The sequence below is a fragment of the Moschus berezovskii genome, chromosome 6 (genome assembly GCF_049115385.1).
Source record: "Moschus berezovskii isolate FMDL1 chromosome 6, NW_MosBer_1.0, whole genome shotgun sequence".
NCBI lineage: Eukaryota > Metazoa > Chordata > Mammalia > Artiodactyla > Moschidae > Moschus > Moschus berezovskii.
Window position 1 is genome coordinate 50,086,548 of NC_142465.1, and position 12,289 is coordinate 50,098,836.

Genomic DNA, 12,289 nt, shown 5'->3' on the forward strand with positions numbered 1-12,289 from the left:
CATATTTTTCCCTATTTCATTTATGGTTATTTGTGTATTTAAATGTTTGTTTTACTTATATATGTATACCCAAATATATGCTATTTTTTTTTTTTTTTTTTGTCATTTAGAAAGACAGTCGTGCTGTATCCCTCCTGACTTCTCCAGCTGCTGGTATTAAAACAGTTGATCCCTTGCCTTTGAGGGAAGATTCTGAACCCAGTATCCCCAAATTTATTGAGACAACTCTTCCAGTTTCAAAAATGCCAGAATACCCACCTAACACACCTGGGAAATCTGCTTCTCCACCCGGCGCCCCATCCTACTGGCATCCTTCTCGTCGAATTCAGGGCTCCCTGAGAGATCCAGAATTCCAGCATAATGGTAATTATTTAGGTTTTAATTTTTTGTCTATTAAAATGAAAGTGCTATACTGATGTATACAAAGGCTGTAAGTATACTGTTATTTAGTTTTAGTTAACATAGATTTCTTTAAACAGAAAAAAATCTCATATTTGACACACTAAATTGTGCTGTACCCACGTTCACTTTGTTCTAAGTGTGAGATGTCTCTCACGTTCTTTTCCAAAAATGTATAGGCAACCCCTTAGATGCCATAGCACCTCTTCCCCAGGTATGAAAACCAAAGATGTCTTCAGACATTACCAAATGTTACCTGGATATAGAATTCAAGTCATAAAATGTTTTCCTTCAGTTTTATTAGCTATTGCTCTGTTCTTTTTTGACGTCCATTATTATTGTTGAGAAATCTGATGCACTTTTTATTTTTGATCTTTTGTGTGTGTGACTTTTTTTTTCCCCTGACAGCTCTTAGCATCGTCTCTTTATACCTAGTGCTCTGAACTTTTTTGGTGGGTCCCTTTTCATTCATTTTGCTAGTACTCAGTAGAGCTCTTCAATCTGAAAAGTCATGTTCCTCAGTTCTGGGACATTTTCTTAAATTATTTAGTCAGTAATTTCTTCCCCTCCAGTCTCTCTTCCTCCCTTCTGGCACTGTTATTTTTCAGATGTTAGACATGTTGACGATGCTGTTTTCTTATCTTAGCTGTCATATTTTCCATCTGTGTTTTTGTTTTAATTGGAAAGGGTTACTAACTTTTATCTTCTACTTGAGTTTTAAAATATGTTGCTACATTTTAAATTTCTAAGTTTTTTTTTAAACATTGCATACTCCTTTTATGTAAGTATTCTTTTATTATTTCATGGATAGCTTGTCTTACCTGGTTGAGGAGATAAACGATGCATATACATAATGCCTCTATTTGGAATATGGTTTCTCCTTTCCCCCAGTTGAATCTGGTGTCTTTCAGTCAAAGTAGCTGTGATAAACCTTCTTTAGCAATAAGACCTCAATTCCTCTTTTGGGAGATGGGCAGTTACCCTGCTGTGCAAAATTAAAAATGGATCTGGTAGACTATTTTGTAGAAAGACAATTAGATTCCTGATTCAGTTTTCCCTTCACTTCAACTTTCAGTGGTACTCAGTACTCCCAACCACCCAGCCATCAGGGGAGCAAATTGATTGCTTCTTGGTTTCCCTTTTCTGCTGCCTTAGGATTCGGCTCCATTGGCTATGATAACCACACACTCACTGCCTTTCATTTGCTTTCCACTTTTCAAACTTTTGTTTCTGTTTTCTTGTTTCCCATTTTTTTGTCCTAGGTTTATATTGCTTTTGTGCATGTGTATAGTCCAACTATCATCTTTAAAGAGAAGCTTATTGTATTTCTTTCAAGTTAGATTAGTATTGTCATTGGGAAGAATCCCAGGAGGTTATCCCCTGTTTGTTTACATATTTGTTAAGCATATTATGAATTAATGAATGGCCCTTTGGCAGGAATTTCTATTAAAGGTATAAAATTAAACTTTTTAACAGTCTACCTTCTCTTCAAGTTGACTGTAAGATATATTGTTGTGTGGCTTTGAAGGATAATTTCTTATGGCTTTTTTTTTTCTTTAAGTGGGAAAATCAAGGATGAACAATTTCCAGTTACCTCAGCATGAAGCCTTTAATGATGAAGGTATTTCAATAGTCAAATAACACAAGATAAAAGTATATTTTATTAGATAGTAGTTTATAATAGTATAATGATTTTACATTCGGTTAGCACTTTATAGTTTACAGAGTACTTCCATAGGTATCTTTTCATTAGATCCTTAAAACTCTGTGAAGGGAGTAAACTATCCCCATTTTATATATGAATAAACTAGGCACTAAGCCTTGAAGAATCTGTTTTAAAGCAAATGGATGGCAAGAGATGCCTCACACCAACGATCAGTACTCTGTTTTCCACCCTGGCTGGCTGGTGGCTCAGGAATTCGGCCTAGCATTACATCCATCGTTTTCTTCAAATGTCTGTATATTCTCAAAAAATACATGATTAGGGAAAATGAGTGTTTTTCTCTTGTGTAGTTTTTATTCTGAAAAATTCGGTTACTTCTAATGATGGCAGGAGGAATTTTGAATTCTTGATGTTGGACAATTGAAATTACTATTTTAATGCAACCTAAGAAGTATAAAATTACTGTTTATAAATTTTGGATTTGAAAGTAAGTTTGAATACTTTATGTATTATGGCTTCACACACATTGAAGGTTCTTTCCTCTTAGCAAGTTTGAGACTCCTTTCAGAATTCAGTGATCTAGAAATCAAGTTGTTATGTTTTGAAATGCCAATATCTGGACACTGAATCCTGTCTTGTTTTCTTTTTAATGGAAGAACAGTGTTTACAAGTAACTTGATAATTGATTTGCTTACTCAGAATGAGGAATTTCAGTAATAATGAAGGGTAGCATATTAAATGGAGAAGGATATGGCAACCCACTCCAGTGTTCCTGCCTGGAGAATCCCAGGGACGGGGGAGCCTGGTGGGCTGCTGTCTATGGGGTCGCACAGAGTCGGACACGACTGAAGTGACTTAGCAGCAGCAGCAGCATATTAAAGTCAGACATCATTTCTCTATTAGGTGAAATTACTTTAGAAATGTGATGTGGGTACCATGTGAAGGTATGATATTTTGTTTTTAAAATGTGAAGGTTTCTTTTGCTCAAACAGCTGTGCTTTTTAAAGTAGGACAAGACAGTATGATGATGAATTGTTTCCAAGTAATACCAAAATCACAGTCCATGTGTTTGTGTAATGACATAGCATGATTTCAGGAAAAAAACAGAATGCTCATTTAATATTGAAATGTTTGATTTCTAAATATGATAAACTTGGAAAGTTACTGTGAATCATCCTAAAAATACTAATCTTACATTTTAATAGATTGTGTTTCAGATAGTCAATATTGACATTACAGAGCTTGATGCTTTTAATTTTTTCTTGATGTTTTGAAACATAGTATTTTTATAAGAGATTTTTTGCACTGAATATAATTCTTTCATTGCAGATGAGGACAGATTATCTGAAATTTCTGCTCGCTCTGCAGCTTCTAGTCTCCAGGCTTTTCAAACTCTGGCACGAGCTCAGAAAAGAAAGGAGAATTTCTGGGGCAAAACATAATTAGGCAGACACCTAGTTGAATTGCTTTTATCTGGGGGAACCATTGCATACTTTTTCATTATTGCTTTACTATGTTAAGACTTCAAGTATTAGGATTTTTTGCTAACATTTCCCACTTAAAAAGAATTGGTTGGTTTTTTTTTTTTGCAATACTCAATTCAATCTGCTGGAAAATTTTTAACACAGGTTCATGAAATTTTAACTTTTGAAGGATTCTTTTTGCATCTGTTCCCAAAGTATAAAGACATAGATGATATAGTTCTTCACATGTTCTAACTTGTATAAAGTGTCAGGGCTAGCTGGTAGAATTGTGAATTTCCCCTATCCAGAGAATATTCTTAAATATGAATAAAGTAAAGTAAAAATTAAGATCTAGATGTGAAGTATAGATTACCTGAAGATTGGCTTTCTGTATCTTTACAATTGTAGATGTCATAAAATGAATTTGTTGTTCCTTTAACTTTTGCTGTGGTGTTTATTTTAGTACCTTCTGTTTGTGATTTCAGTGTTAAAATAATTGTACTTCATATTGAAAATACTAGCTTTTGTATATACTTTTCTTATTTATGTAACAAAGTTTGCTGAGAGAATATGTATATTTTTGATCTTTGTGTGTATTGTTTGTATAAGGACTTTGACTTACATTTGAATAATGTCTGAATTTTGAAAAATTTGTATAATGAAAAATTAAAACTTTGTAGATATTTTGAAATAAAATGATCAACTGTTTCAGTTCTGTTTGTTTCAAGCGTTTCAAGGGTTTGGCTTCTCCAGAGAGTTATTACATGGAACAAATGATTATCTTTTAAAAACATTTTACTCACAACAGCTTAAGCACATCATACTTCTTTTGCATTTATCCAAATGCAGCAAAACTAAGTCCACAATACTTTTGCACAAATATAGGAAAAAATGTAGAATTTACAGGGCAGACTCATTTTTTAAAAATTTGACACAAACTTTTTGATTATACTTCTTTACTCTTAGGACATGTTCTGTGGTCTTACTCTTGCAAATCATGATAAACTTAATTTTCTAAAAAATATGGATTTCATAAAATATAATAATAAAATATTTACATAAATATTTACAATAGATAGAAGTTGTTGAAGATAAGACACAGAATATTGATGCCTGCTGGTTAGAAGACAAGTGTATCAGTTCAGTTCAGTCGCTCAGTCGTGTCCGACTCTCCGCGACCCCATGAATCACAGCACGCCAGGCTTTGGCCACCTCATGCGACGAGTTGACTCACTGGAAAAGACAAGTGTATAGTCTGTTCTTTCTAAAGTGCTTAATTTGGTCAAGAGTACTTTTGCAAATCACTGGTTCACAATAAGGGCCTTAAAGATCTTATGTTATCATGAGGTTATAAAGAACTGTAGGCATACAAACTATTTGCTTACATTCCACAGAGTACTGGCATAAAGACAGAAATATAGATCAATGGAACAAAATAGAAAGTCCAGAGATAAATCCACGCACCTATGGACACCTTATCTATGACAAAGGAGGCAAGAATATAAAGAGTAGAAAAGACAGTCTCTTTAACAAGTGGTGCTGGGAAAACTGGTCAGCCACTTGTAAAAGAATGAAACTAGAACACTTCCTAACACCATACACCAAAATAAACTCAAAATGGATTAGAGAGCTAAATGTAAGACGAGAAACTATAAATCTCCTAGAGGAGAATGTAGGCAAAACACTGTCTGACATAAATCACAGCAGGATCCTCCAAGACCCACCTCCCAGAATATTGGAAATAAAAGCAAAAATAAACAAATGGGACCTAATTAAAATCAAAAGCTTCTGCACAGCAAAGGAAACTATAAGCAAGGTGAAAAGACAGCCTTCAGAATGGGAGAAAATAATAGCAAATGAAGCAACTGACAAAGGATTAATCTCCAAAATATACAAGCAGCTCCTGCAGCTCAATTCCAGAAAAATAAGTGACCCAATCAAAAAATGGGCCAAAGAACTAAACAGACATTTCTCCAAAGAAGACATAAAGATGGCTAACAAACACATGAAAAAATGCTCAATATCCTTCATAATCAGAGAAATGCAAATCAAAACCACAATGAGATACCATTTCCCACCAGTCAGAATGGCTGCTATCCAAAAGTCTACATGCAATAAATGCTGGAGAGGGTGTGGAGAGAAGGGAACCCTCTTACACTGTTGGTGGGAATGCAAATTAGTACAGCCACTATGGAGAACAGTGTGGAGATTCCTCAAAACACTGGAAATAGAACTGCCATATGATCCAGCAATCGCACTCCTGGGCATACACACCGAGGAAACCAGAATTGAAAGAGACACATGTACTCCAATGTTCATTGCAGCACTGTTTATAATAGCCAGGACATGGAAGCAACCTAGATGTCCATCTGCAGACGAATGGATAAGAAAGCTTTGGTACATATACACAATGGAGTATTACTCAGCCATTAAAAAGAACACATTTGAACCAGTTCTAATGAGGGAGATGAAACTAGAGCCTATTATACAGAGTGAAGTAAGCCAGAAAGAAAAACACCAATACAATATACTAACACATATATACGGAATTTAGAAAGACGCAAATGATAACCCTGTATACGAGACCACAAGAGATACTGATGTATAGAACAGTCTTTGGGACTCTGGGAGAGGGTGAGGGTGGGATGATTTGGAAGAATGGCATTGAAACATGTATATTATCATATGTGAAACGAATTGCCAGTTCAGGGTCGATGCATGTTACAGGATGCTCGGGGCTGGTATGCGGGGATGACCCAGAGGGAGGATAAGGGGAGGAGGGAGGTGGGAGGGGGGTTCGGAAGGGAGAACTCATGTACACCCGGGGCGGATTCATGTCAATGTATGGCAAAACCAACCAATATAATATTGTAAAATAATTAGCCTCCAATAAAAATAAAAAAAAATAGTTACTAAGCCCCAGCAATCTCACTACTGGGCATATACCCTGAGAAAATCAGAATTCAAAAAGACTCATGCACAATTATGTATAATAAACTGCAGTTATTAAAAATTTTACAGTTCAGGGACTTCCCTGGTGGTCCAGTGGTTAAGACTTTGCCTACCAATGCAGGAGGTGCAGGTTTGATCCTTGGTTGGGGAGCTGAGGTCCTACATGCCTTGTGGCAAAAAACCCAAAAACAAAACAGAAATGATACTGTAAAAAATTCAAAACAGACTTTAAAAATGGTCCACATAAAAAGAATCTTTAAAAAAGTATGTAAAAATTTTACAGCTCAGTGAGTTTGGAAAGAATGTATACATCGGTGAAACCAATACGACAACCGAGATACACTGCTTTTCCGTCATCAGAAGTTTCCCCACTTCACTTTGCTGTTCAATCCACCCCTCCCACCCCAGTCCTCGGGGAAATCATTAATCTGCTTTCTGTCAGTATTGGTTTATAATAATTTTGTATACATAGAACCATCTTTTTTATCTGGCTTTCACTCAGCATGTTTTTGAAAGTCATCTATGTGTTGGGCACCTATGTTCCCTTTTAATCCACTCACTTATGGTGGACTTTTGGGTTATTTGCAACTTGGGACTATCATGAATAATTAAAATCTATTGTGCAATAGACATAAACTTTCATTTCTCTGGAAAATCCTAGGTAATTCAACTTTTTTAATCTTTAATATAACTTCAAGTATATGGTACACCCTATTATGAACTGGTGATTTTTTTTTGTTGTTGTTGAAATTGGTATCTCAAACTAGACAGGGGAGCAAACATCAGGATCACAATGGAAGTAGCACAGCAGTTGCCTCTGTTCTTTGCTCCTATCTTCACCCCAGATGCTGAGATGCTCATGTGTCCCTGGTTGAGAACTCAGGTTAAAATGCACATACATATAATTCAAGTTTTGTATACATGTATGGGAATGGATATTCATGTTGCATCTCATCTCAATCTCATGGGAGTCTGAACTCCTAAGTTAAGAACTCTTCAAGGATGATTTTGAGGATTAAGGGTAAAGCACATGATAAACATGCTTAGTGGGGCTTCCCAGGTGACTCAGTGGTAAAGAATCTGCCTGCCAAGCAGGAGACCTGGGTTTGATCCCTGGGTTGGGAAGATCCCGTGGAGGAGAAGATGGCAATCCACTCCAGTATTCTTGCCTGAGAAATCCCATGAACAGAGGAGCCTGATGAGCTACAGTCCATGGGGTCACAAAAAGTTGGACATGACTTAGTGAATAAACAACAACAAAACATGCTTAGTACTTGGTGGAATATGTTACCTTGAGATTTAAGTATACATATTATCATTTTACAGATGGGAAAACCCTCTTAAATGACTGGACTAAGACCTGATAGCTGGTGGGTTCGATCTACATCTTATTCAATCTATCCACACTGCCTACTCTGGAGTGTTTATACTAAATATGTGAGTCCTACTGTGATTCAATTTTCCCTGGTTGATTCATTTGGAAGTTAATTTTTTTTTTAACTACATCATCTTAGAAGATAAACATTTTTCTTTCTAGTCAGGTTAAAAAAGTATATGGGAAACAAGTTGTTGTACTGGTAGAGTCAATCAGAATAAAAATGAGTTAACATTCAAAACAAATTTGTTCTCATATAAGTAGTGTTGCAGCTGGCTACACAGGGAGCTCAGGATGGATTATGTACCTTTGTTGCAGTTGCAGACACCCCCAAAGTATTTATCACAACTTCTAGAAGTTTACCAAGGGAACAAATACTCTAAAATGGAATGATCCTAGAATTATTTATGTTTGGTTTTGGAAAATGTTTTAGGACCTTTTACATGTGGTGTCATTAGTCATGATGGCATGCTCAGGGCACAGTCTTTGTTAAGCTGCCATCATCGCTCTTTCAAGATGAGTCAGTGGTGCAAAGGCTACCACAGACAAAAGAACAGTCCCTGTCATTGGATGAGCTAGGGTTGTGCCCTGCCTGAGAAAAGAGCCTGCAGTCTAGCCAATCGAATTAAAAGCAAGCCAGTGGTATCTTCACTAATGGTGATCCTGCAATCTGAGTTGACCTTATGCATCTTTCTCCCGTGGTGAGTGGAGGCATAAAAAGCTCCAGCCTTTTTTTGTTCCTTTCAGATTCAAACTGTCTTAAACTCTGTTTCATATTTCATTTTCACATGGTCCTACAAGTCCTGCTAAGGGTAGCAGCCTCTCTCAGAGGACGGCTCTCCTGCTGTACTACACCTGCTATAACGCAGGTAAGAAGAAAAAGTAGTTATCCTAAATATGGCATCTGTTCCCTGGTGGTGCCGTAGATAAGAATCTGCCTGTTAATGCAGGAGTCACAGTTTCCATCCCTGGTCCAGAGATGTGAACCTGGTCCACATGCTGGGAAGCACCTAAGCGCCACAACTACTGAGCCCACACTTCAGAGCCTGAGAACTGCAACTACTGAAACCTGAGTGCCCAGAGCCTGTGCTCCACAACAAGAGAATCCATTGCAATGAGAAGCCCGTGCACCTCAACCAAAAGCGGGCCCTTCTCATGGCAGCTAGAGAAAGCCCACGCAAATGACGAAGACCCAGCACAGTCATAAATTAACTAAATAAGAATTATTTTTAAAAATGACTAAATATAAAAATGGAATCTGCTTCTCTTCCACTAAATGCTCCTTACCCATTACTCCCGAGGACCATATCGGGTTGTGTTCTTGGCAATTGAGAGATGCCTGGGGCCACCTAAGTCCCTTTGGAAGTCAGAGCAGGAAGCTAACAGATATAATGATGTTTGGGGAATTCAAACCACACAACGAATTGGAGCCACATAATGGACAATTTCGATAATGCTGGGAAAATTTTCAGTTTCTGACTATGTATTTTACACTCAATAGTATAGTGAAGCTGACTTTTGGGTCACTTGCTAAATATTCAGAACTTTTGTGAGCAGGTTGTTAAACAATCAATAGCTTGAAATTGACCATTTGAAAATGGTAGGCTAGGGTTTCCTCCCCATTACCCTCAAAGGCAGTTTATAAACTTACCACAGCAGCCACTACACAAATCTCTGTGTTTTTTTTCATATAATTTGCCTGATAGAGAAAACAGTCCACTTCAGGAAGGTGAAAAGAACAGCTCAAGATAAGCTGCTATAAGATTTACTAAACCATTCACATCTTCCTTGGATTATAAAAATAAAGTGGTTTAGTTTCCTTTCTTGGCTGAAGTCTACCTAGAAAATAAAAATAAGCCACAAATAGCAGATACTAGAATGTAAAGGGACACTATCCACAATCCACCCATACGACTATCCAGAGATGGGGCCTGGGAATCTGTATATGTCTTCCTTGGGTGATTTTGATATTCAGGTAGTTTGGGAACCACTGGTTTTGGGGTTACAGTGGAGTCCCAACTCAACTTGGAACAAGCTGGTTAAACTCCTTTGAGTCTGTTTCTCACCTATAAGACTTAACAATTAAATTACTTAAAGTCTGTAAGGACATTTCATGTATGTTACCCAAATGTCATTCTGCAGCCAAGCAGAAGTCCCTCTTCCACCAAGTACAAAACCAAGCAGTTAATGATTAGGACAATAAAGTCTACCCACAGCAGCCCCCTAAGCTTTTCTGCAGGCAGATCATCCAGGCAAGACATCTGAAGATAGTCAGCCAGTCTGTACTCAACAGAGAAGGAAGCAGAACTCAACCTTCTGAGATTCTCTCCCCACCCCACCCCATCTACCATTTTTTCCTTTAAAAACTGTCATGGCTAAGCAGAACCTTTGGAGTTGGTCTCAGGACATGAGTCTACCTTCTCCCCAGACTGCCGGCTTTTCTGATTAAAGTGACTTTCCTTTCTACTACACTTGCCTCTCAAATTATTGGTTTATGAGCAGCGAGCAGCCAAACCTGAAATTTCATTTTCAACTGAAAGTGTTACTTCTGCTATTTTGAAGGCAAATTTTCATTAAAACAATGGAGAGAATGGGGGCTTCTCTGGTGACTCAGTAGTAAGAAATCCACTTGCCATGCAGGAGACATGGGTTTGATCCCTAATCGGGGACGATCCCACGTGTCTTAGAGCAACTAAAGCCCATGCTCCACAACTATTGAGCCTGTGAGTTAAAGCCTGAGAGGCACAACAGCTGAGCCCATGTGCGGTAGCTCCTGAAGCCCAGACACTCTAGAGCCTGTGCTCAGCAACAAGAGAAGCCACCGCGGTGAGAGGCCTGCACATGACAGTTAGAGAGTAGCCCCCGCTAGCCTCAACTAGAGAAAAGCCTGCACAGCAATATGTGCGTTTATGTCATATATATACACTTAATATACACAATACACACAGATATAAAACAATGGGAAGGGAGAGGCTGAATTTAAGTTTAAAAGCCGGAGACAACGTATCCTGACTTTGTGGCATCTCCTATCGCAGCACTGTCTGCCATGCATGACCTACATTCCGTTCACACAGAGGCAGTTTGGGGCAGGGGTGCTGAAATGATTTGTCTATTTCCGTTATGTGGTAAAGCAAAGAAGACTGTGAGTCTAGTGTTGTGACTCAGCGATTCTAGAAGGTGGAATCAATTACCTGATACATGCAAACTGTATTAGAGGAACCATGAATTGGAGATGTTATCAGGTATGACTCAGACAATGCAGAGACAGAGGACTCACGATAATTACTGATGAAAGGAAAGATAGGCGAACTTGGTCCCTGAATGAATGCACAGTCAATAAAGATTTTCTACATTTGCTACAAGCTATTTTTTTTTAGAGATGAATTAACTAAAACTCAGAGTTTTGTTAACTTTAAGAAGGAAATATAAACTAACCTAAATGCCATACCCTATGGGAAAATGTAGAAGCACCACACTCATAAATTCGATTGTAGTCAGAGGCTGAACATATCACCCAGGGAAATTTTGCCCACAGTAAGTACCTTAGCAGTTAAGGTTCCCGTTAAAAATTACTGTATTCAGGTCAAAACATCTAAGGTTCTGGAAAAAAAACAAAGAAAATTGAAAATAGGTTTGTATGACAATGCTCACACTTTTGTTCCGTAAAGAACAAGTAATAATTTTAACTTGTAATTTTGCAAAGATGAAACATCCAAAGTACTGTATTAATTGAAGTGTATAACCCAGCATTAAACACTGCAGCCTGATTACTTAATTACAGTGAATTGTAGCTGCCAAGACTTTAAAAGCATCACAGGTCAAGGCCTTAAGTTTTTTTCATCATTCAGAATGAAGCTGTGGGGACCAAGAAAAAATTTTGTAGTTTTTTAAATTTGGATTTGTGTTTATAGTTTGAATATTTAAAAGATTAGTAAAGACTAATATAGCAACATGTACAGTTCTTTAATTACTTAAATAATATGTTAAAAAAAAAACCTTAGAGGCAGAACACTTTTGATTAGAGAAGCTCCTAAAATTCTGACAATCCTTATAAGTTTAGTGACTATGTTCATTTATTTATTTATTAAACAGCATGCAAAAATTCCACAGATATTTTCTGCCATGCACAGTGTTAATCCTGGTGTCCCTTTAGGATTAAATAAGTCACTGTTGCAAATTGCAAAGTAATTTGCTATTCATTTAGTTTTTTTCTTAATTCTATATTTGGAGAAAAATCACTTTCCACTCATGATTTATGGATTTTCAAATTTTCTGTAACAACTAATTCCCATTGCCTTCTCTTTGAAGAGCATTGGAGCCAGCCAGCTAGTCTTCCTTTTCTCTGCATCAGGTTCCCTTTGTTAAACTCTGTTTCCTAGTCACTAATAACAAATCCAGGTCTACATGGTTGTGTGTGTGTGCATGGATGTTTGCATG

General features: G+C 37.3%; 1 protein-coding gene across 2 annotated transcripts in view; it reads left to right on the plus strand.

Annotated features, from left to right (window-relative positions):
• SAXO6 (stabilizer of axonemal microtubules 6) overlaps positions 1-3,591 on the plus strand; it is a 28,460-nt gene extending 24,869 nt beyond the window's left edge. For both annotated transcript variants that reach the window (XM_055396031.2, XM_055396030.2), the window contains 3 exons: positions 111-363; positions 1,961-2,020; positions 3,392-3,591. In XM_055396031.2, coding sequence (XP_055252006.2) covers positions 111-363; positions 1,961-2,020; positions 3,392-3,504 — 426 coding nt within the window. In that variant the 3' untranslated portion in view covers positions 3,505-3,591. The remainder of the gene's footprint in view (positions 1-110; positions 364-1,960; positions 2,021-3,391) is intronic.
• The last annotated feature ends 8,698 nt before the right edge of the window (positions 3,592-12,289 follow it).